This window comes from Chlorocebus sabaeus, chromosome 11 (assembly GCF_047675955.1).
Source record: "Chlorocebus sabaeus isolate Y175 chromosome 11, mChlSab1.0.hap1, whole genome shotgun sequence".
NCBI classification, from domain to species: domain Eukaryota; kingdom Metazoa; phylum Chordata; class Mammalia; order Primates; family Cercopithecidae; genus Chlorocebus; species Chlorocebus sabaeus.
The window spans coordinates 46,468,167-46,492,856 of NC_132914.1; the positions used below are offsets into that span (position 1 = coordinate 46,468,167).

General features: G+C 54.9%; 1 protein-coding gene across 6 annotated transcripts; it reads right to left on the minus strand.

Moving 5' to 3' along the window:
• Positions 1-134: 134 nt before the first annotated feature.
• ADCY6 (adenylate cyclase 6) lies at positions 135-24,503 on the minus strand. Of its 6 annotated transcripts, none has more exons than XM_037997194.2 (23): positions 24,392-24,493; positions 17,072-17,939; positions 12,619-12,768; positions 12,133-12,254; positions 11,928-12,039; positions 11,622-11,749; positions 11,206-11,328; positions 10,944-11,102; positions 10,724-10,865; positions 10,459-10,587; positions 10,169-10,194; positions 9,803-9,950; positions 9,457-9,554; positions 9,188-9,275; positions 8,897-9,013; positions 8,435-8,593; positions 7,963-8,141; positions 7,000-7,035; positions 6,787-6,916; positions 6,202-6,465; positions 4,941-5,145; positions 2,876-3,000; positions 135-2,656 (listed from the first exon to the last, which is right to left on the minus strand). In XM_037997194.2, the coding sequence occupies exons 2-23, from the start codon at positions 17,933-17,935 to the stop codon at positions 2,531-2,533; spliced, it is 3,630 nt and encodes a 1,209-aa protein (XP_037853122.2). In that variant the 5' UTR covers positions 17,936-17,939; positions 24,392-24,493; the 3' UTR covers positions 135-2,530. The 6 variants fall into 6 exon arrangements, with proteins under 6 accessions (XP_037853122.2, XP_008001264.3, XP_008001266.3 ...); XM_008003073.3 differs by lacking the exon at positions 24,392-24,493 and adding an exon at positions 23,415-23,529; XM_008003075.3 differs by lacking the exon at positions 24,392-24,493 and adding an exon at positions 19,081-21,728.
• Positions 24,504-24,690: the final 187 nt, after the last annotated feature.

Below are 24,690 nucleotides of genomic sequence, written 5' to 3' on the forward strand. Positions count from 1 at the left end.
GGAGAAAGCCACAGGAAGTCGTCTGACCACAGATGAGAGGCCCACAGAGCCCTGGGGCAGGAGGTCGCCCCCTACACCAGGCTCTGTCACTTCTGACCCACCCAGGGCCCAGAACAGCTACAGAGAACAGGGAATTTTACAAAGAGTTTGATTTTATTGATATTTAAATATATTAAATATTTCACTGAAATACATGGTACACCATCCTCCCTCACCCCCACAGTGGTTACATTACAAAACCAAAGCCCATGGCCTCCCATCTCCTGACTCCTCCACCAACTGGGTGAGGAAAGGGGCAATGGTTGCCCAGGGGAAGGGCATGGCTGGCACTGTGGTACGGGGAGCCAGGGTGTGGACAGGCCCTCCCACCTGGCAAAAAGCAGAGATAAGCCACCCAAGGCTGAGGTCTTCCCACTCTGATCTACTTATACCCTCACCCCTACCCCATGGCACCAAGTAGTCTCTTCCTATCCCTTCCTATCCAGGGCTATGGCTGGGGGCAGGGGAGTAGACTTTCTGTCTGGAAAAACAAGTCTTTTCCCCTCCTTCTGCCATGACTAATGAAGTACCTGATGGCCCATTTGGTTGATGCATGAAGATGCCCAAGGGAGGCAGTACCCAGAAACCAGGCCTCCACAGGGAGCTGGTGTCAGAGGGGCATGAGGAGGGGCAAGTGCACTGCCTGCCCCTTCCACTCCCAAACCCAGTAACTCTGGAAACCCTTCTCCTCTGCCTCTCTAGTCATTTCCAAGACAAAGTGATCTTCAAGCAAAATTCAGGCTAGTGCCTTTGGCTTAAATAGGTACAGACAGAGAAACTGAGGGACCAACAAATTCAGGCCACAGTCAAAGAGGTTGCAGGGAAAGGGGTAAAAGGAAGGCAAAGATAGGAAGGGAATCTAGAGTTCAACCTCCTAACCCTTCTGCCAGCCCCCAAGGTTTCACAAGGGGCTGGGGAGCCAGAAACGTGCTAGACTCAGGCTGAAGGCTGGAGAAAGCCAAGTTTAAGGTTCCTCTTCCCCACCCAATAGTACCAGTATCCGGGTCCTCAGAGGGATTCCATGCTACCCCAGCCCCAAAGCATACCATGTCCCAGGACACTATCTGGGGAAGCCAGGAAATTCCTGAGCCTCTGTCCATCAAACCCCAGACAGTTCAAGTGCTAGCATGGAGCACTGGGGCTCAAGCAAGCGCTTGGGTCCCTGCCACAGACAGGGAGAGTCATGCTGCACACATGGCCCCCAAACGGCACTTAGGGATTTGGCACAAAAAGGACTCCTCTCCCTCCTTTTGCTACCACACCCCATCCCACTCCTGTGTAATCTGGGCGTCTCTCTACATCCCCTGAAATAGGAAACCCTGCTTTATTCCCAGAAGACAGAGGCCCACAGGAGAGATGCAACCTGGGGTGGAGAGCTGAGGAGCAGGAGCACAAGGACTCACACAGACCTGGAAAACAGATATGCACACAAAGACCAACATGCACACACAGTTACACAAACACACAGGCCCTCCCCAACGCCAGAGACTTGGGAGGGCAGGTTTGGGATCAGGGTCATCTTTCTCCATGCCCTGACCCTTTTCTATTTGGCAACAGAAGAGGGAGAGATGCTCCATGCCCCCTTGCCAGTAGACAGCAAGAGAGCACTGGCGCAGAGTGACCTGATCTGGACCCCATCAGGGTCCTCAGATCAGAGTCTGGCACCGCCCCAGCCCTGGCCTGCCTGCTCTTTGGCACCTGCAGGTGAACTTCCAGCTCCTGACCTGATATCCCCACACACAGGCTTGCTCTCTGAGCATTTTCACAGTACCAGTGAGGCCAGATGCCCCGTTCCCTGGAGCATGCAGGAACTGGGGCTAAATCTAAGCTGTCAGAGGTCCCTTTGTTCCCCTTTGGGGACAGATTGTGGGACTAGAATTTGGCACATGGAAACATTCTCCTGAAATATGGCCAAAGCTGGCTCCCCAGAGCATCTCCCTCCTCTGCTCTGTGCCTAGGAGGGACACCTGGCTGCAGTGGGGAAGTGCCCAGGACCAGTGCTGGGGACGCAGGTATTGCAAAGGCAAGCATGGAATAGGCACTCCTCATGCCTGTCTTTGTACAAAATATTGTACAAAATATTCCCAGGAAAAAAGAGGGAAAAGAAGGGCCCAGCCCTGAACCTGCTGCCCAGACAGACAGGGAAGGGTAGGCATGGCAAGCTGCCATTTTAATCCCTCAGGCAAGAGGCCTCCCTCTGCTTCTGCTACTGACCCTTCCCCTGCTCCCAAAAGCTGGAAGATTGGAGAGGGAACAGCCCTACCCCAAGTAAGAAAGAAAGTCACTTGCATAACCCTCTTGGTAGGTAGCCCCTTGTTTTCCAGCTTGAGGGTAGACAATCATGATCCAAGCACAGCCTGCTGGGATGTTCCCTTTTGTGGTTAGCAGGGTCTGGAGGCTCAGTGCCCCCTGCCACAGCTCCACCCAGCGAGCACAGAGTCCACTCAATGCCCACCTTGATCCCTTCAGCTGAATTTGTGGCTGGGTCCTGCTAACTGCTGGGGCCCCCATTGAGGAAGTAGGTGGTCATCTCCCCCTTGCCCTTCACCTTGACCACCCCTCGACACTCCAGCTGGTAGCCCTTGGCAGCTAGAACCTGGTACAGGTCCGTGGTCACCTGGGGGAGTGGGAGGGGAGCCCGCTTAGCCTGGAATCCTTCCTGCTGCATTTGCAGGGGCCCAGGGGTTCTCTAGTCAGGCTAGCTCCCTTCCCCCAACCCCCACCCCACCATACACAGAACACTAGCCACCCTACCCCTGTCCTAGCAGACTGCAGACACACCGTGGAAGCCCTCTGGGCCCACCTTCCTCCCAGGCCCTGCTCGTATTCCCCTTACCTGGATTCGGTCGGGGACCCCCGTGCTGTCCATACGACTAGAGACATTCACTGTGTTCCCCCAGATGTCATACTGCGGCTTCCGAGCCCCAATGACACCTGCCACGACTGGGCCCATGTTCAGCCCTGAGGTGGGGAGAACAGCAAGAGACTAGTGCATGCTCCAGGCTAAACCCAGGGAGTCATCCCTCCTCCTGGAACAGGTAGAAGGACCCAGAGAAAAAAATGGAAAAAGGACAAGTCTCCTGGTTGTAAAGAACGATCTAGTTCAAGACCAGCCTGGCCAACATGGTGAAACCCCATCTCTACAAAAAAAAATACAAAAATTAGCTGGGCATGGTGGTACACGCCTGTAGTCCCAGCTACTGAGGAGGCTGAGGTGAGAGAACAGATTGATTGATTGAGCCTGGGAGTTGATGCTGCAGGGAGCTGTGATTGTGCCACAGCACTCTAGCCTGGTGACAGAGGAAATCCCCATCTCAAAAAAAAAACCCAAAAAACAAACAAAAACACCTGAAGACCTGAGACCTCAGTTTAGGAGCTCCCCTGAGTCAAGGCAGCCATGCTATAACAGTAATCTCCTGAATGCCTGTTCCATGTCAACCACTCTAAAGCATTTTACATGGCTTTATCCTTTCTTTTTTTTCTTTTTGAGATGGAGTCTTGCTCTGTTGCCCAGGATGGAGTACAGTGGCACGATCTCGGCTCACCGCAACCTCTGTCTCCCAGAATCAAGAGATTCTCCTGCCTCAGCCTCCTGAGTAGCTGGGATTACAGACACGTACCACCACACCCAGCTAATTTGTTTGGTTTGTTTGTTTTTTGAGACGGAGTCTCGCCGCCCAGGCTAGAGTACAATGCTGCAATCTCCGCTCACTGCAAGCTCTGCATCCCAGGTTCACGCCATTCTTCTGTCTCAGCCTCCCAAGTAGCTGGGACTGCAGGCGCCCGCCACCATGCCCAGATAATTTTTTGTATTTTTAGTAGAGACGGGGTTTCACCATGTTAGCCAGGATGGTCTTGATCTCCTGACCTTATGATCCGCCCACCTCGGTCTTCCAAAGTGCTGGGATTACAGGTGTGAGCCACCGCGCCCAGCCATATTTTTTTTTTTTAGTAGAGACAGGGTTTCACTATGTTGGCCAAGCTAGTCTTGAACTCCTGACCTCATGATCTGCCCATCTCAGCCTCCCAAAGTGCTGGGATTACAGGCATGAGCCACCGCGCCCTGCCTGGCTTCATCTTTTTATTTTTATTTTTATTTTTTTTGAGATGGAGTCTGGCTCTGTCTCCCAGGCTGGAGTGCAGTGGCCGGATCTCAGCTCACTGCAAGCTCCGCCTCCTGGGTTTACGCCATTCTCCTGCCTCAGCCTCCTGAGTAGCTGGGACTACAGGCGCCCGCCACCTCGCCCGGCTAGTTTTCTGTATTTTTTTAGTAGAGATGGGGTTTCACCGTGTTAGCCAGGATGGTCTCGATCTCCTGACCTAGTGATCCGCCCGTCTCAGCCTCCCAAAGTGCTGCGATTACAGGCTTGAGCCACCGCGCCTGGCCCATCCTTTTAATACCTCTAAAAGGTAGGTATTTTTATCCCCATTTTATAGATAAGGTAATTGAAGCTTAGAGAAGTTAGAAGACTTCTCAAATAAGCCAGTAAATGGAGCAGCCAGAATTCAAACCAGATAGTCTGACTCCCATCCACCAGTTCATTTGAGAGGAAGTACCTCTTATCGGACTGGTCACATATAAGGGCAGAAGTATTCAAGTTTAGATAAACGTGATTTTTAATCCCAGCTCTGCCACTTACTAGTTATTTGACCTTGGGCAAGTTATTTAATCTATCCAATGAAAGGGGATAATAATATCAGTATTAAAGTATGCTCAAAAATTTCTAGGACAGTGCCTAATGATCTCTGTTCTTAATATCAGACTTGATATAGGAGGTCAGAGGGAAGAAAACCCCACAGGAGCCCTGATGGGAAATCTGTGATCCCATCCCCAGCCTATAATCCCAGCTTCAGCCAGAAACAGTCCTGGGAAAACCTGCCAAGCAACCAAGCCCTCTTACCAATCTTCATCTGGAAATTGTTGAAGGAGTGCTCATTGATGTGCTTCATCTGCTCCATGAGCCGCATGGCATAGTCAGCCAGGGCAGTGATGTGGGAACGGCCCACCTGATCGTAGGTGCTGGCGTTCAGCCCTGAGGCAGCCATGTAGGTGCTACCAATTGTCTTGATCTTTTCCAGCTGCCGGAACCGCTCCTCGCTGATGATCTGAACAACACAAGGGGACCTGGCTGTCAAGGCAAAGACCCCAAACCCAGCCCTGCCCCAACACTCATTTCTTGCCACGCCTTGCCTCCCTTGCCCACTTTCCTGTCTCAACAGCCCCCTTCCAGCTGCTGCTACCAGTGTAAGACTGGCAAGCTGGGAAAACAAGCCCCCTAGGACTCCAGGCAGGACTTGGGTATACAGCTTAAGAAGGTCTCTCCCGTAGCTCACTCACAGAACACAGACACACAGGTGGGATATTAAGCAATTTCTCCAATCCTCACCTTCTGGGATACTGAGTCCCAGGGTGAGCAAGTGACCTCCCTCCAGAACAGTGAACAGCCCATTCCTGACCTGGATGTTCAGGACACTACCTCACATTTTGCTTCAATTTTCTCTATTCAGAGGACCATCTTGCTTGGTTGGTCTCATGAGGTTCTGTCCACAGACCATTGCCTTCTTCTTCAGTGACATCCACCTGGTACCCATCTTATCCCCCTACAGATCAAGTCCTCCCCTGCTCCCCAACAATGATGACCCTGCCCCACTAGGGCTGACCCCCTTGATGCCTTTGACACCTTCATGGGTTCCTTTTTTTTTTTTTTTTTGAGACGGAATCTCACTCTGTTGCCCAGGCTGGAGTGCAGTGGCGCGATCTCGGCTCACTGCAAGCTCCGCCTCCCAGGTTCATGCCATTCTCCCGCCTCAGCCTCCAGAGTAGCTGGGACTACAGGCGCCCGCACCACGCCCAGCTAATTTTTTGTATTTTTAGTAGAGCTGGGGTTTCACTGTGTTAGCCAGGATGGTCTCGATCTCCTGACCTCATAATCCGCCCACCTCGGCCTCCTAAAGTGCTGGGATTACAGGCGTGAGCCACCGCACCTCGCCCCTTCATGGGTTCTTACCTCTACCTCCACTATGCCTGCCCTTACCCCTACCCCTGATGCCTCTGAGTCCCATCAAATCTCTCTTTCTCTTCCCAGTGCCACTCGCCCCTTCCAATCCCTGGTCTCCAAGTCCCCCCGATTCTCTGCCAGCACCAGCCAACTGGACAAGTACCTCATCAAAGTCAGCGATGATCTCGTTGAGCAGCCGCAGGCACTCGACACCCTCATTGTTTGCCTCCAGCTCCACATAGAACTCAGAGAAGTTGGCAATGGAGGCAAACATAACAGCCACACACTCACACGACTGATAGTAGAGTTCATCATTGCGGCGCTCCCGGGCCAGGAAGTGGGCGGCCACGTCCTTGGGCAGAATGTTATGCAGCAGCCTCCGGTTGTATGCCTGTAGCTCCTCCATCTCCTCCTTCTCCCCTGTTGCCTGTGGACACCACACCCATCACCCACTGCCTGACATTCACAAGGGGTGGGTGTGGTGGCCAAGGCTTGGAAGTGGGAGTCAGAGGGAATCACATAGAGGAAGAAAGGCACGGACAGATGAGGCCTAAAGAACAGGCAAAGGGGTAAAGGGGGCAGGTACAGGATGGGGCAAGGAGTAAGGGATGGGCACAGAGAAGGCATGGAACCAGGGTGGGCCTAGGGGCGGCCTTCGGCTTAGCCAGCTAGCAGGAGATACGTTTCTGGCCTGGCCCAGGCTCCACCCCTAGGTTCCTCCTCTTCCCCCAAAGGCCCACCCGGTCACCTGTAGTTTCCAGAGGAAGTCTAGGCGGGCAGTCGACTCCACCTGCTGAGCATGCAGATACAGCGCCAGCGCAAACACCAGCAGAATCACAGGGGTCATATATTTGAGGGCCACCCTCCCTGCAGCTGGACTAAGGATAAGCAGAGACATGCTTGGTGTCTGAAGGAGACATCTAATGGCCCTACCCTTTGCTGCCTCGGAGCCCTCACTTACCAGTCCAGCCCATCAAAGGTCTCATTGGAAGAAGCCCTGGCAAGAGGAGAGAAGAGACAAAGTCATCAGTGCTTCCTGGGTTGCTGGATGGGCACATGGAAGGGGAGATACAGACTGCATTTACTAAGCACATACTAGAAATCAGGCATTGGGCCAGGGCTTTTACTTACATTAATTAACTCATTAAGAGTAGAGGTTAAGAAAACCTCTACTCTTAGAGACTCCTCTACTTACCAGCTATGTGACCTGAGACAAGTCGCTTAACTCTCTACGCCTCCTTCCCCATCAGTACAACAGGGATCAGATTTAAATAATGTATGTAAAAGGCTTAGCACAGTTCCTGCCATATAGTAAGCCTTCCATAAATGTCAGTTACTATAATCTTTACAATGACTCTGTGATTTAGGTGACCGTGTCATTTTACAGATGAGCAAATTGAGGCTCAGAGAAGCTAACTCACCTGTCTAAGGTCACACAGCTAATGAGCAGCAGAGCAGGGATTCAAACCCAGAAGACACCAGAGGCTTTTTCTACTACAACAAGCCACGGCCACATATCAAAGGAATGGGGTTTTGCAGAGGAAAAGCCAGTATGATGTCCCAGGCAAAGCCCCCAAGCAGGAGTCAGAAGCTTTGGTTCCTAGCCAGAGCCCTGCCACCAAGCAGCTGTATGTCCTATGGGTGGTTAAGATGGTGGATGTGAAAGCACCATGCAAATACAAGAGGGAATTTTTTTTTTTTTTAATGTCTAGCCTAAAGACACAAGGATTTCCCAGGACTAGGGTTTCCTTGGAGTAACTATTTGGGGTCACATGCTGGGAACTCCTCCATCTCCTCCCTTTCCCCCACAGGGGAGTTGTGGCATTCCAAGAGCACAAGGGGCCTGGGCACCAGAGAGGCTCACAGTGACCCAGCAAGGTCAGGGAAGCTCCTGGGGTATTAAAGGACCTGAGAATAAACTCACAAGCCATGGACGCCAAGCAGTAGGTCATAGTTGTCAAAGATGGTGGCTGGGGGACCCAGCAGAAGCAGCACCAAATAGATGAGCCCCAAGACAAAGACCATGGCCAACTTCCCGATGCTGCTGATGTGCAGGAAGACAGAGCTGGCCAAGAGACTCAGCAGCACGCTCCCGATGAAGTACTGCGGGGGGCAGAGGCAGCACTGGGTGAAGGCAGAGGCCACAGCACCCTTGGGCAGGGAGAGCCCTGCACTCTCCTGCCTCACCTAACCTTTCTGCCACACCCCTCAAGCCCCCATATCCCCCACCTTCCATGTCCAGCCCCTACACCACACCAGGGCCCCTGGTTGCTCCTAGTGAGGGAGACTCTGGTGAGTTCCTGGGTCCCCAGCGCCCATCACTAGGTCTGGCACAGAAGGGCCAATGTCTGTGCCAGGACAGCCCCCCCACCACCGCCTGAGCACTGCTTGAACACCTCAGGGAAGCTGCAGGTGGGCGTGGTGCCCTCACACAGGGGAGCATCCAGGCCCAGAGAGTAATTGAGCTGCTGCAGGTGGCAGGCAGTGATGTCAGCAGGTGTTAAATTCAGCATCTGGGCTGCACAGGTCCGTATAGGGGTGTGATTACAGGTGAACTGCAAAAGTAGAGGGGTATATCAGGATAGCCAAGGAGGGGAAGGGTTTCTGGGTACCTGGTGAAGCCATGTACCCTGCCCTGGGCTATGCCCAGGTACCTTATACCCCATGGGCCTTAGTACTCACTCAGGGATGACAAGAGGTTGGGAGAACAAGGAGGGAGAACTGGAGTTAACTTTGCCCTATTCTGGGAGGGGGCTCCCTGAGGGCAGAAAATATGTCCTGTTCCCCTCTGTACTCCCAGTGTCCAGGACAGTGCTTGGCACAGAGTGGAGGTGGGAGAATTCCTACTGGACCCTTACCATGTTGGCAATGGCAGAAGTAAACACAAGCAGGACGGAAAAGATGCCAACTGCGGTGCTATGTGCCCGTGAGCGAACGATGCTGCGGGACAGACGTTGCAGGGCCTTAGGGAACAGCTAGAGGAATCAAGAGATGAAGAGTTGAAGGTTGCATCAGCCAAGGAGGAAGGCCAACCAGGGATGGGGCCCAGTGGAACAGGCATGGCCTTCTCCTCCCTCTCCCCATGTGACCTCCTCCCTGTCTGGAGTCCAGTCTGCCCTCCCAACAGCCTCAGAAGTCCCCCTACGTACAGAACCACAGGAGTACACGGCACAGATCAGCACGGTGACCAGCAGCAGCAGGAAGATGCTGGCATAGATCCCAAGCATCAGGATGGAGCTGGGGCAGAACAGGGCCAGAAAAATCATTTAATTCTGGAAGATCTGGGCATTCTTGTCCCACCCTCTGGAACAAGCAGGGATGCAGGCTCCAGGAATTGTGGGCCCGTGTGGGTATGTAGGAAGCTTCTGGGAAGCGGTGGAGAAGAGAGAAGCTAAGAGAGGAAGGGCAGGACTCTCACTGTGGGAAGATGAGAAGCTGGATGAAGCAGATGAAGCAGAAGACCAACAGGGCACAGGCAACGTAGGCTCCGAAGCGGGGATCCACCTTCCGGGAGTACTGAAGGAGAGGAGGCTGAGCTGGGTGCTGGGCCCTCCCTAAGGAAGGCAGGGACAGCAAGGACAGGGCACTACTAGGCGTCTCAACAGGGAGGAGATGCAGTTGGCCCAACTGATGAAATCCCCACCCTGCTCTGTGGTCCCTTCTCCATCCTCCAGAAATACCTGTGCCCTCACCTGTGCTTGGCCTTCCCTGCTGCGACCTGCCCCTCCCCCAGCCCTTGTCCTTCTGCCCTGTATCCCTGAAACCTTCTTCTCAAGATCCTCTCTCTGGAAGGTGAGCAGAAACCGGCGCACATGGTCCTTCCGCAGCTGATCAATGCTGCGGGCATCGATGGCACGGCTCAGGAACTCATCCACCTCATCCTCAGGGTTCAGGGCATCTTGGGTGCCCCGGCTGAGGGCAGGAGACATGGCTTCACCAGATGCATGGGCATGGCCACGTGAGAAACAATGACAGGAAAGGTATGGGCAGCACCCAAGGGAGGGAGGGAGAGCTGGGGTGTGGCTCCTGCTCACATACAACACATCTAAAGTCAGGGAAAAGGAGGATTGTGGCTCCCCCCAGCCCCATCCTAGGGTGCAGGTACCTTCTCCCTCAATAACCTGACTTACTTGTCTTTGCTGGAATCATCAATGCCCTGGAGAAAGGGACAGAGTGTGGAGTGAGGTGAAAGGCCAACAACCTTCATCTCTGCAGCCCCTTCTCCCACCCCAACACTGTGCTGAGGGTGTCCCCACCATATCTTCTGGGGGCACTGGGACCCCTGAGATGAAATCTTCCCACTGCCCCAATACCAGAAAGCATACATGGAAATGACAGTCACAAGAAGAAAGGACAGGGTCAGGGACACTGAGGGAGCCATGAAAAAGAGGCCCTAGGTCTGGTGCTGAGGGCCCCTCACCATCTGGCGGAAGGCCTTGGAGTCCTTGGTCCGGGAGAAGGCACGATCAGGCACCCAGCGCGGCATCAGCCCTTCCATGGAGTTGGCCCGAGTCCGCTGCAGCTTGGCCAGCATGGCCTTCTCCTCTTTCTGTGTGGGCAGCATGGGTACAGGCTCAGAAGAGGGGTATAGGCTCAGAAGAGGGGCCCAGAGGAGGCCTTGGCCTGCTCCTCCCCATTTGTCCCTCTTCCTGCTCCCCTGCCCCCAGCCCTGCCCTGGCCCTGACCCGTTTCTGGCTGGCGCCCAGGATGAGGAAAGTCTCAATGTGCTGCTCCTTGAGGTATGCGTTGCGCTCGCCACCACGGCCTGGCTCCACCTCGTAGTCCCCATTCAGGTACTGCAGTGTTGCCCGAGTGATGTGGATGCGGCTGTACGTGGCCAAGAGGGTGAGACCCTGGCTCTCCCACCTTGCTCCCATCCCCCACCACCTGGGCCCCCCTACTCACCCAGCCCGGCCTCCTGCCTCCATGTGGTTGGCCAGGGTCACATCATTGGACCACACATCGAACTGCCATTTCCGCAAGCCAAGGACGCCGCAGTGCACGCGCCCGCTGTGGATGCCCACGCGCATGTTCACATTCACACCTGTCACCTCACGTACCAGCCTGGGAGGATGCAGCCCCAGATCAGCTCCTGGCAGTCTTCTCCTCCCCCAGCCCACAGCCCAGGCCCTTCACTCCCCTCAGGGCCCAGTGGGCAAGGACAGACCCAGATGCAGGGGACAGGAGCACAGCCTTGGTTGGACATGAGCAGAAGGCTGCATGGGGCTCAAGGACAAATGTTAGGGCTGTGTTCACCAGCAGGGGCCCAGCAGCATCTTGTGGACCTGAGCTACGAGAAGAGGAATCACTGTTATCCCCTCTGGCCTGCACAGATGGCGTTCCCTCTAGCCCAACTCCCCTACTGCACAGGCTGTCCCCGCCCCATCTCAGCTGGCTGGGAGTCTAAGGGTCCACATGGGTCTTTGCACAGGTTGGAGAAAGATTCCCCTTCCCAGTGACAGACAGACTTCAAAGACAGAGAAACAGCCAAAACTGAGGAAATCTCCTGAGGTCTCATCAAAAAGTAGGAGCAGTCTGGGGAACCCGTAATTCCAGGAAGCCTGGGAATGGGGTACTGCTTACGAGATGGCCTCAATCATGTCTACCCCCATCTCCACACAGCAGTGGGCATGGTCGGCCCGGGCCTCCGGCAGCCCTGACACACAGTAGTAACAGTCCCCCAAGATCTTGATCCTCAGGCAGTGATTCTCCTGAATCGGAAAGAGTTGGAGGGAAGGGTAACCTTTACTCTCTTGCCCACCCAGCCTGCATGGCCCACCACCCTCGACGCACACTCTATCTGCTCCCAAATCCCCAGCTGCTGCCAGCAAAGCTATGCTCTCACCACGGTCAACACCCAGGCCCAATCCCAAGGCCCAGCACCCTCACCGCAGCCAGCTTGTCAAACCGGGCAAAGAGCTCATTCAGGGTCATGACCAGCTCCTGTGCAGTGCACTGGGATGCCAGGCTGGTGAAGCCCTCAATGTCTGCAAACAGGATGCTGTAGATGACAGCAGAGAATGAACAGACCACATAGCCCTCAAAGACTTCCAGACCCCCCGCCCTGCTTGGCACCTTCCTACCTTCACCTTACCTGACATTGTCATGCTTCTGTATGTAGATTTTGTGGAACATCATGTCTTCTTTTTTTGTGTTGATGTCTTCTTTCATCTCCATGGCAACATGCTGGGGCAACACCGACAGCAGCAGCCGCTCCTAGCCCAGTGGTTCCCATAGGCATCACTATACTCTTGGCCTCACATTTCAACCCCTCCTGGTCTCTCCACATCACCAGAGTCCTCCCAGACTTCTCTGAAGACCTTCCCTTCTGGACTGTGGCCTGACCTTCCCCCGTCAGAGCCCCCTCTGACCACCCTCCATTAAGCCCCCAGATGTGCTCCTGTCCACGCCCTCCTTCCCTTGGACAGGACAAAACCCCAGTATCATAGGGCCTCTGTGACACACAACCCAGGGGAACCATCACACTGTGCTCCACGGAACCGGACAAGGCAGCAAATCCAATCTGCAAGTTATGTGGGGGTGAGGTGGGGGCAGGCCCTGGCCAGGGGAGCAGTCCCACCTGCTGCCGATTCTCATGCTGCAGGTGGAGCCGGGCCTGGATGTAACCACGGGTCTCCTGAAAGGCCTGGCGCTGAGACACCTCTGCTGGATAGTGTGTGCAGATGCCAATGACGTTGGTGCAGAGGAACAGCAGCACATTGGCACCGAGCTGCAGGAGGTGGTAGAGGCAGATAGTGACCATCTCCTCTGCCTACCCCCCCAAATACACACACACACATTCACACAACTTGCTAGGTTCTCTGAGGAAGGAAGCCAGGGTCCTGCACCCTCTCTGTCCCCAAGCTACTGCCACCCCTGCAATATCTCTCTCGCATGACCCACAGGACCCCAGATCCCAGCCAACTGCCTGAATCCTCCATGACTAGAAATGAGATCTTTTCAAAGCTTCTGGAAGCAGAAGACCAACTAGGGCCAGGTAAGTCAGGGGGCCCAGCTCCAGCACCCTGTATCTCCTGCTCCTCAAACACCCCACACGAAAGACAAATGCTGCTCCTTTTGCAGGTGCTCCTCCTTAAGGACAGCACCCAGGAGACCTGAGCTCTACATCCTCCTGTGAGTGACCCAGGACAAGTCACCTCCTCTCTCTTGGGTTTGCTCATCTATAACCCAAAGAGGAAGAAGAAGAAGATCTCTAAAGCCTCTCCCTGACTTGACATAACTTAGTAACAATAATCACCATTGTCATTATTATTATGGTAGCTAGTTCGTTGGCTGCCTACCATGTGCCAGGATTCTGTAGGTGCCTTCTATATACTGACTAACATTTCTTTTTTTTTTTTTTTTTTTTTTTTGACAGAGCCTTGCTCTATCACCCAGACTGGAGTGCAGTGGCCTGATCTCAGCTCACTGCAACCTCCGCCTCCCAGTTCAAGCGATTCTCCTGCCTCAGGAATAGCTGGGATTACAGCCAACTGCCACCATGACCGGCTAATTTTTGTATATTTTTTTAGTAGAGAAGGGGTTTCACCATGTTGGTCAGGCTGGTCTTGAACTCCTGACCTCAAGTGATCCACCCGCCTCGGCCTCCCAAAGTGCTTATGGGTGTGGATTACAGGCGTCATCGACCGCGCCTGGCCCCTAACACATTTCTTAAAACTCTATGAAATAGGTAACAATATCCCATTTTAAAGGTAAGGGACTCAGGCACAGAGAAGCCAAGTAACTTCCCCAAGATCACACAGCTGTTAGTGGCCAGTGTGAGACTTGAACCCAGGACAATCAGACTCCAAATTCTGTGTCCTAATCCTACTATCTATCTAGTGCATTCCACACTGTGTAGTACATTCCAGGTTTCCAAGATTCCTACTCACTCTACTGAGTCAAGCTCTCAAGCCCAACCTCAGAGCCCTGGCTTGAGAGTCATCAATTCTACTGATACAAAGGATGTCCTCTAACTGGAGATGGGGTCCACCATGACTGGCCACCCCTCAAGGTCTAACTCCCTCTGACACTCGGCCCTGCCAGGCCCTAGGCCTAGGGCCTCCACCCTAGGAATATTCAGTCCCCAATCATCATCAGTGGCATTGGCTACAAAGCAAGTCTAAGGGAAGCTGGCCTCAGTGTTTCTGGAAACTCAGGAATTAACCTGGAGCTTTTGGCTCCACCCCAGAGTTGGATGGGGCAGGGCTCTGGTTTAAGGAGAAGGGAGGGAAACAGCAGAAGCACTTCCTGGAAGCCAGAGGTTCTGGGCTCTGCCTTGAACTAGAACTAGTCCTGCAAAATTGGGCAGGTCACTTAATCTTTAGGACCTCAGTTTCCTCTTGGGTAAAACTGAGGGGGAGGCTTGGCTCACCCCTAGCCATTCCCAGCGCCAGCCTCTGGGATGGGCCTCCTAGCTTCCCTTCCCAGTCCAGCTCACAGGCCCAGGATCAACTAGGCTGAGCTCCCCCTCCCAGCAGCAGGGGTGAAGAGAGGGGCACACTATCTCCCTTGGGGGTTTCTAAGAATAGCCCCCAGTGGGGGAGAAGGGAAGGGGGGCAAACCAGGCAACTTCCCTTCCTGGCCCCAGGAGCCCAAGAGGAAAATGTGAGTCACGGTGGAGGGAAGGGGAAGGGGGACGAGACTGAAATAACTCTGTACACACACGTCCCTATCTGACTGTGAGAAAAAATGGATGCCAGGGGACCGGAGGAGACTCCACGCTGGGCCTGGGTCACTGGGCGACACTGTTCGATGTGTTTAAGTGAGTGGGTTGGTGGGGACACAGCCTCCTTCCTGTGACTGTGAGCAGGGTGGATCTGGGAAGGGGCTGCCCAAGTAGACGAGGAAGGAGGCCACAAACCCCACCCGTCTAGAAACCCTCAGACCCAAACGGGCACAGGGAATGTTTCTCGGCCCAGAGGAAGTTTTAAGGGCAGCCCTGACCCCAAGGACTGGCACAGGGACAGCAGTGACTTTCGCTACTGCCCCAAGAATGTGCCTGTCGAGACCCACTAGGTGAGGCTGTAGCCACACACTCCTGGGGAGATGGGCACAGTCCTGGCCTCCCTGGGACTGCACCTCCCCAGTCAGGCACTGGGCCTGACTCTGGGCACCATGCCAGTTGAGAGTAGGGAAGAGATGCCCACCCAGCCCATGCCTGGCCAGAGAGGAAGGGGGAAAGGAGACACCACCTCTAAGCTCCTTCCCCAGGAGGGCAATCCAGCCATAAAGCCCTGGTTGAGAGCCAGCCTGGAAGAGAAGCTCTGGGGTGGAAGAACCTGGCCCTTTAAGATGTCCGACGGTGCCCTAAGGGCACGTGCTCCACAAACAAACAGGCTATAAGGTTACTTTTAAAAAGGTACATTCTGGCATGTGTTCTGGCATTCTGGCCATGTGAGGTGGCTCACTCCTGTAATCCCAGCACTTTGGGAGGCCAAGGAGGGCGGATCACGAGGTCAAGAGATCGAGACCATCCTGGCCAACGTGGTGAAACCTGTCTCTACTAAAAATACAAAAAGTAGCTGGGCGTGATGGCGTGCTCCTGTAGTCCCCGCTACTCAGGAGGCTGAGGCAGGAGAATTGCTTGAACCCGGGAGGTGGAGGCTGAAGTAAGCTGAGATCGCGCCACTGCCCCACTCCAGCCTAATGACAGAGCAAGACTCCGTCTCAAAAACAAAACACACAAAAAACAGGTACGTTCTGTTCTGTAGCACAGGCTGAGTGGAGAAGGGCATCATGCCAGAGAACCTAGCTTCTCACCCTGGGTTCCCCAGGCAACTTCCTCTCTGTGGGTGAGGCACGGTGGGCAACAGGCCACAAGCCCTCAAAACCTTGAGTAAGATAGCACTCTCTAGATAGGGTCCAGTGGAGGATCCGGGTGGTGTGCTGATGGCGGGGCTGTGCCTACTGCAGCACCTGAAGGACCTGGCCTCTGCTCCCTGGGTGGGGGGTAACATGAGATGGCAGATCCACAAACTAACATCTCTCTTAAAGAGACTTCCCAGAAACCCCTTCACTGGGTACCATGCCTTCCAGCACTCCCCACACCTCCCTGCCCCCAGGTGTGAACACTGCCCAGTCGGGTTCTACTCCACTCTAGGAAAGGGTGGGGCCCCAACAGCAACATGAGCTAGATGCTATTTTTATCCCAGCTTTGCAGACTGGGAAACTAAGGCTGGGAGAGGTGAGGCTAGTTGTCTAAGATCCCACAGAGAAGAATACAGCCCATTGGATAAGCAGGTCAGCCTACAGCCACTCCACATGGAGCCATGGAGTCCCACCTCACACACACTTGGAGCCTGGAGGCAGCAACAGGCGTGGACTGAGAACCTCAAGGAAAGGCGGCCAGGCCCCTGGTGCCCAGAATGGGGAAGGTGGGATACAATCAGACTTAATGTTCCTCTCTTCAACAGTCCAACCCCCTTCAAACTACATCCAGCCCAGAGAGAACTGACCCCAGCTCTTCACCTTCCCTGTCCTCCCAGAAGTGGCCTTGGTCCAGGAAAAGAGGGGATTCCTCCCTTGCTGACAACATCCAAAACCTGCTCTATACCTCCAGATCACCACCTAGAGCTGCTCTCCATGGATGGCACCAGCACCTGATCCTCCGGTGTCACCTTGCTAACAGAGATGCTAAAGCCTGGACACAGCCTGCACTGCCTTTTCAGCCCTACCACAGCCCTGGGGCTATATACCACACTCCTGCCTCCAGCCCCACATTCTGTCTCTACAGACCACTATTTCAGACCGCTAAAGAGCCGGAGACTGGGGCCCATGGTGACAGAGTTCAGGCTTGGGTCCTGGGGCCCTCCCTCCCCCCAGCAGTGCCTTCTACCCCAGATCCCACGTGGAGGTGGACCCCTGAACCGTGGCCTCCCACCTCCTGCTCCTCTTCCCAGATACAGCCAGACATCCCTGCACCCAGCTTCCACCCATGACTCACCCGCCCTTCCTCACTAAGCCCCCACCTGCTTATGAGGTGAGAAATTCCCCACTTGCTGCGCTCCATCCTTACCTCCCTGGCCACCTACCTGCTTCCAGAGGAAGGCATCACCACGGTTAAGTCGCCAGGCCAAGATCAAATGCAGGGTGGAGAGGCCCAGGCCGCTGAGGACCGCAGCCCGCATGCGGATGGGGAGGAGCGTGTAGGCGATATAGACGAAGAACACAGGGCACCAGAGGCCCGCAGAGGGGCTGCGTGGGTCTGCTGCGAGGGCGCCCCCGACCTGCACTGCCGCCAGGATGCCCAGCACCACGTAGCTCACCACCCACATGGAGTCCTGGTGGAAGCTATGCCGGTTACACACCACCATGAGCCCCAGGAACAGGGCGGCGGCGCAGGCCAGCAGGGCCACATAGGCAGGCTGAGGGCGGGCGGGCGCCGCGTGGAAAGCCAGCAGCACCGCCGTGAGCAGCACCAGCACCGCCATCAGCAGCGTCAGGCTGCTCTGGTTCATCTGGAAGAAGTACCGCTGGTACAGGCGCTCCAGCTTGGCCGAACGGAACTGTTTCGACTGGAACACCTGCACCAGACGGCGCCAGCAGGATCGCCCACTCCTGGGCACCGCGTCGGGCGCCACCTCAGCTGTCCCGCCCACTGTCGTTGTCACCTCGGTGTCCTCGAAGCCCAGGGCCACTGCCCGCAGCCCCAGCTCCTTGCCCTTGCCAGGGCCGCCCCTCCGGATGAAGGCGTCATCCTGCCAGGGGCACCGAGGGGGGCCCGCAGGGGTGGGGCTGGGTGGCTCTGCATCCCGGAGGCAGCTCATATAGCGGGGCGTGCAGAAGCCACCTGCCCGAGTGCCACAGCGTCGTGAACGCTTCTGCCCATTGCGTTCACCCCAGGCTGTTTTCCGTTCATCCACTTTAGGGACCAGGAGGCCACTAAACCATGACATGTTGCTGGTAGGGAAGGAAGGAGATAGTATTAGAGACCATCCAATAGGAGCGGTATTAATACCACCGTCATGGCCACTGCCACCACTAGTAGCTCATTACCTAAGCACTTTCCACTGACAAGCTATGAGTTTCATCGTCATACAATTACTTGGATGTAGGCAACAAGGGTTCATCCCCATTCAACATGTGAGAAATCGAGACACAGTGAGGAAAAGAAACTTTTCCAAGGCCAGGCACAGTGGCTTACACCTGTAATCCCAGCACTTTGTGAGGCCGAGACAGGAGGATGGCTTAAGGCCAGGAATGTGAGAGCAACCTGGGCAATACAGCAAGACCTTGCCTCTATTAAAACTTTAAAAAATTAGCCTGGGCCAGGCACGGTGGCTCACATCTGTAATCCCAGCACTTTGGGAGGCCCTGGCAGGTGGATCTCAACGTCAGGAGTTCAAGACCAGCCTGGCCAAGATGGTGAAACCTCGTCTCTACTAAAAGTACAAAAATTAGCCAGGCGCAGTGGCGGGCCATATCCGCCACTGCCATATCCACAACCCTTAGAAGGACCTAAACAAGCAACTCGGGAGCTAAGGCAGGAGAATTGCTTGAACCCGGGTGGCAGAGGTTGCAGTGAGCTGAGATCGCGCCGCTGCACTCCAGCCTGGGTGACAGAGTGAGACTCCATCTCAAAGAATAAATAAATAAAAATTAGCCTGGTGTGGTGGTGTACACTTACAGACCAGGCCATTCAGGAGGCTAAGGCAGGAGGATTGCTTGGGCCCAGGCAGTGGAGGCTGCAGTAAGCCAGGATTGTGCGCCACTGAACTCTAGCCTGGGCAACAGCCATAGTCTGAAAAAAAAAAAAAAAAAAGGAAGGAAGGAAGGAAAGAAACAAGGAGGGAGGGAGGGAGAGAGGGAAAGAAGGAGGGAAGGGAGGGAAAGAAAAGAAAAGAAGAAAGACTTGCCCAAAGATCTAGCAGCCACATAAGTGAGAGAACCAAGATTCTAAACCAGATTTGTCTGACCCCAAAGCCAGTATACTTGAAAATTTCCCTAAAAGGCACTGATTTGTTGGTGTCACAAACTCAAGTGCCCAAGTCAATGAGTGATGCAGCTTATGCTTCAGAACTAGGAGGAAAAGAGTTCATACCCTGTGCACTGGGCAAGCATCACCCAGCAGCTGTAGACTGTTGCCAGTGGGTCCCGATCTGATTTTTCTCAACAGAAGCAGAAGAAAAAATACGCTGGTTTTTTGTTTGTTTGTTTTTTGAGACGGAGTCTCGCTCTGTCGTACAGGCTGGAGTGCAGTGGCAAGATCTCGGCTCACTGCAAGCTCCACCTCCTGGGTTCACACCATTCTCCTGCCTCAGTCTCCTGAGTAGCTGGGACTACAGGCGCCCGTCACCACGCCTGGCTAATTTTTTCTATTTTTTGTAGAGACGGGGTTTCACCATGTTTGCCAGGATGGTCTCGATCTCCTGACCTCGTGAACCAGCTAACAGTGATAATCCTAAGGCTCTTCAGCTTCCTCATTGCACCACAGTCATATGAACCTCTTTGCTGTTTCCCAACACACCCCGCACAGGCCAGCCTGGGACCTCAGTGCCTGCTGTTCCCTCTGTCTGGAACAAGAGCTCCTCCAGGTCACATCCCAAATGTCCCCTTATCAGTGAGGCTCTCTCTGACCACCCTATTAAAATAGCAACCCCCTTGCCTGGAGCTCTCTATCTTTTTCCCAGCTTTATGCTTTTTCTCCATAACTCTAATCAGCAACTGCCATTCTATATATTTTTCTTATGTGTTCATTTTCTGTCTCTCCTGACTGGAATGTCAGCTCTATGATGGCAAGGATTTTGACCTGCTGTTCTCACTGCCATATCCACAACCCTTAGAAGGACCTAAACAAGTGTTTATTGAGGCTGGATGTGGTGGCTCACACCTGTAATCCTAGCATTTTGGGAGGCTGAGGCGAGTGGATCACCTGAGGTCAGGAGTTCGAGACCAGCCTGACCAACATGGTGAAAACTCATCTCTACTAAAAATACAAAATTAGCCAGGAGTGGTGGCGGGCGCCTGTAATCCCAACTACTTGGGAGGCTGAGGTGAGAGAATTGCTTGAATCTGGGAGGTGGCAGATGCAGTGAGCTAAGATCACGCCATTGCACTCCAACTTGGGCAATAAGAGCGAAACTCCATCTCAAAAAATAAAATAATATTAAATGTTCATTGAGTAGATGGATGACTAGATGGATGGATGAATGATATTCCATGCACTTTCTCCATGCTTTAAACTGTTCAAGATCTTTTCACATCCCTAATTCCATCTGATCTTCACCAAAACCCTGAGAAACTAGTCCTGTGGCCCCCTGGGGCACAAGACAGATTTGAAAGGAAAAATATATATAAACAAAAACTGATGTCCATGGCAGTTTTATACGGCTGGCCCAAGTTATAGAGATCATGGTAACCAAATCAGTCCCAGATCCCACATTTCCTGGAGGAAATGTCATTAACCGAGGTGGGAGGACTCCATGATGATACCTTTAGTGTGACTCCTGGCTGAGCCCAGGTCAGAATAAGATGAGGCTGAAAGCACTGTCATCCATGCATGCCTGTGTCCCCACCAGGGCCATATACCTCTATGCTCACACAGTATCCTGAGGGGTCCCTTGTACTCAAACCTGCTGAGCTAGCAGCACTGACATTTGTACTCAGTAGGGGACAGGATGGAGGAATACCCAGCACTTGCCACAGGTGGCCACAGAATGAGAGCTCAAGCCAGATGCGCAGCACTCAAAGCAGACACCCAGGGACCCACAAGCAGAAGGCAGGCTGGGGAATTCTCCGCATACCCCAGAACTCCCATCCCTGGGTCACCCTCAGCCAAGTTCTGTCGGCATCCCTTCTCCTATATCCCACAGCAGTATGTCCTTTGACCTCCTTTTGTTTTTTTGTTTAAGATGGAGTCTCACCCTGCCCCACCCAGGCTGGAGTACAGTGGCACAATCTTGGCTCACTGCAACCTCTGACTCCCAGGTTCAAGCAATTCTCCTGCCTCAGCCTCCCCAGTAGCTGAGATTACAGGTACCTGCCACCACGCCCGGCTAATTTTTGTATTTTCAGTAGAGATAGGGTTTCACCATGTTGGCCAGGCTGGTTTCGAACTCCTAACCTCAGGTGATCCGCCTGCCTTGGCCTCCCAAAGTGCTGGGATTACAGGCATGAGTCACCATGCCTGGCCCCTTCAACCTCTTAACATCACCAATAGCACCATCTGGAAGGACAGATCAGGAATACAAGACTTTTGGTCAGGCTGGCATTTGGAAAAGGTCACCAAAGAAAGCCTGGCTCTTCAAAATACTTCATTAGAAGCATGATCTTTGGCATGAGACCAGGTTCCAAACCTTAGCGTGATTATTTACTAGCCGCACTGCCTTGGGCAAGTTATTTAACTTCTCTGTGTCAGTACCTTCATCTGTAAAATGGAAATAATAATTGTCCTCTGGAAAGAATATAATAATGCCTGTCATGAAGTACACACTTGAAAAATATTAGTTCTTCTCACTCTACAACACTTTAAACCCAAATCTCTGTCAGCGTCAAGAGATGGAAAGATGAGAAAATCATGAGCAAGAACACACATCTTTCTAGCCAGTCAGATGCCTGGTTCTATCAGTCCCTGTGTCCTTGGCTGTTAGTCCCCAGAGCTGCTGGAGACAGAGCCCAGAGTGAGCAGGTTTCCCACCACCATCTAGCACCCACAACATTTTGCTTCAGCCTCCCCTCATTCACCAGTCCCCTTCCCTGTTCTTATCTCCCCCCACACAACCCCCCACCCCCACCACTGGCCCAGACCTCTTTCCAAAGGACTCGTTTCTGGCCAGGTTCCCAGCCCCCTGGAAACACATCCTAGCATCTGGCTCATACCCACAGAGAAAGGGGCAGACACTATCCAGGAGAATGCATGACCCTCCCAGGAACACTCTGACTCCCTAAGGGGATAGCTTCAGAGCTGTGTAATTGTCCAACCAACTGCAACCGTCCCACTCTGGGCTCCACTCCAGGCACTGCCCATCCCTGAGAACTTGCCGGCCTCCCAGCATTTCTGGCACCCCATGCCAGACTAGTATGGCAGGGAACAGGGGAGAGCACTGTTCCAAGCCACAAAACTCTATATGGTCCCCCAACCCACTTTGTCCAGCAACCCATCACTATGAGAGCCCTGGGAGCACAGACCACCTCCCTCCTCCCCGGAGTCAGGCTCCTAAGCCTTGTGCCTCTGACCTCCTCCTTCCCTGAGTGTTGGTCCATTTGCTCTCTCACAGATCTGCTGCTCTTCACACCACCGGCTCCCACAGCCGGAGCCATGTCCCATTCAGCCTGGCAGGCCCAGGCTCAGTCCCAGACCTCAAGTCCCTCCCAAACCCTGATCAGGCTGAGACCAGAGTTTGGAACCCGCCAAGGCCAAGGCCCAGCCCTAAGGATGGCTCTGCCTACTGCCTTGCCAAGCCTTCCTGGCCACCTCCTGTCTATCCCATCCCCAGGGCCCATCTGCCCCTGCCCTCCTTGGCAAAAGGAGGCTCCAGGGGATTTAAAACGACTTCAGAAAGTTCATGGCAAGAGGCACTGCCCAGGCAGGGCCCAGCAGTGCCAGCACCACCCACCATACTGGGACATGGGCCTCAATTCTTCAATTCTGGGCCTTTCCAGATGTAGAGGAGACTACCCAGGGCCTGTATTGTTGGTCCAGTGCCTGCTGCCGCCTCCTCCCATCCCTAGTCCTCGCTCTTCCTAAAGATTACAGAGGGCTCCCACATCAAGCCTTACTGTGCAACCCCCACCAGGTCCCTCCAGCTCACAGGGGTAGTCTGGTAAGGGGAGGATATGGGCAAAGAGGCTCCCACGCCTGATTCCACCTCTAGCCTTTCAGTCGAGCCCAAGAGTCTGCTTTGAATAAGTCAGCTCCCCTGCCCACCCTGCGGCAGGCCTTGGGGGATGTGGGGAGCCGAACCCACCCCTTTCATTCCCAAGGTTTGGGGTGAGGCAAGGAGAGGGGCTCCCGCAGACAGAGGGCATCCCTCCCTCTGCCCAGGCCGGTTCCTCTCCCCTAAATGGAATCTCCCCCAAACTCAGAGACTCACCCCACAGCCCCGCAGCAAAAAACTCAGGCCAGCCCCTCCCCCAGTACGTGCCAGGTCCTCCTGGCCTCCTGGCAAGCCTGGAACTCGCCCCGTGGAGGGAGGCCGGCGGCGGGCGACGCGGGTGGCGAGCGCCGGACCTATGAGACCTCGATCCCACTGCCTCCATGACTTCCCTTTGCCAACCCCAACTCCCTCGGGCAACCCGCCAAACACTGCCGAGACGACCCGTCCCAGGCTTCGGCGCCCCCACCCACAAACTCCTATTGGGAGCCGCTCGGGAGCGTTCCAATCCTGGAGCCCCGGGAGCCCGGGCGGTCACTTCCCTAGCCCTCCGCGCGCTCACCTGCCGGCCAGTCTCCGCGCCTGCCCCGGGCCCCCGCCCCGCCGCCCCCGCGGGCTCCGGCCGGCCGGCCGGCCGTCCCGCGGTCCTTCTCCGAGCCCGCGCGTCCTGGCCGTCCCGCCCGCCGTCCGCCGTCCGCCCGGCCCTCGCCCCCTCCCGAGCTGTCCAGCGCAGCCGCCCTCTACCCCGGATCCAGAAGTCCCCTCCCCGCTGGCTCCCGGACTCCCCGCCTTAAAGGCACAAGCTCCTTTTGTCTGGGCACCCCCCTCCCCCTCCCCAGAAGCGGGGGCCGAGTCGCCCACTCCCCTTCCTAGCAGCGGGGTAGGGGCGCAGGAGGCCAGATAATGGGACCCCTCCCTCCGCGCGCCCCCTCCTCTCCTCCGGCCGCTTCCTCCCCCAGTCCTGAGAACACAAGCGGCTACTGTTCTGGGATCAAGACCCCGGGGGGAGGGGACCTCGCAGTCCGGTCCCCTTCCCTTCACCCCGGCCGCCTCCTCCTTCATTCCTCTCCCGCCCTCACCCCGGGGGTCCCCAAGCGCGCCCGCAAACCCACCTCTCGCGGCTACATCCCCCGCCCCGCCCACCAAGGGTCGCCTTCCTTCCTGTAAGGGTCGCAGGGGTTGGGCCCGCGCCCCGCGCCCACTCTTCATCCCCACTTCCTCACTGCCCCGGCCCCTGTCCCAGCCCCAGCCCCAGCCCCAGCCCCAGCCCCCACCTAGCCATTCCTGCCCTGCCTGTCACGGCCCTGCGCCCTCCCGCGGGAACTCAGTTTAATAATTAATTAAGATCTCATTCCACAAGGCGCCAGGTGTGTGCGGCCTGCTTGCCCGCACACCACTTCTTTCCTCTTCCCCCAGCCTCTGGGGCAGCGGCCCCGAGGCAAACCTGCTGGACCCAGTGGAGAGATCCAGGGAAGGGGCACTCTCCCTGCCGCCCCCCGTAACCCCCCCGCCGCATTCTCTAGGAGCCCCTCCCCGCACCTGCCAATTTGCAACCTCGCCTCCAGGCACCTTTTACCCAAAGGGCTGTGCTTCTCTGCTGGGGGTTGGAGGGGCTGCTGGAGTGCATTGCTAAGTGAACGAACTGAGGAATTGGGACTTTTATTTCCAGCACGGAGCAGCTGCCCAAGTTACCTGGGAGATGGGAAAATCGTGTGAAAGCTGGTTAACCCTTTGAGGATTAGAATAATGGTGGAAGCAGGAAGGAGAAGGGGGTTCACTCCCAGGATGTACGTAGGTGAGTCTGACTTTAGAGGGGGTGCCATTCTGGAGCTGGGAGG

Coding starts and splice junctions, on each gene's coding strand:
- ADCY6 (XM_008003075.3), bottom strand. CDS start 19,100: ATGCTTGCCCAGTGCACAGG. Junction 10,588..10,723: donor TGGGCGCCAGCCAGAAACGG/GTCAGGGCCAGG, acceptor CTGCCCACACAG/AAAGAGGAGAAGGCCATGCT. Junction 10,195..10,458: donor CCAAGGCCTTCCGCCAGATG/GTGAGGGGCCCT, acceptor CCCTTTCTCCAG/GGCATTGATGATTCCAGCAA.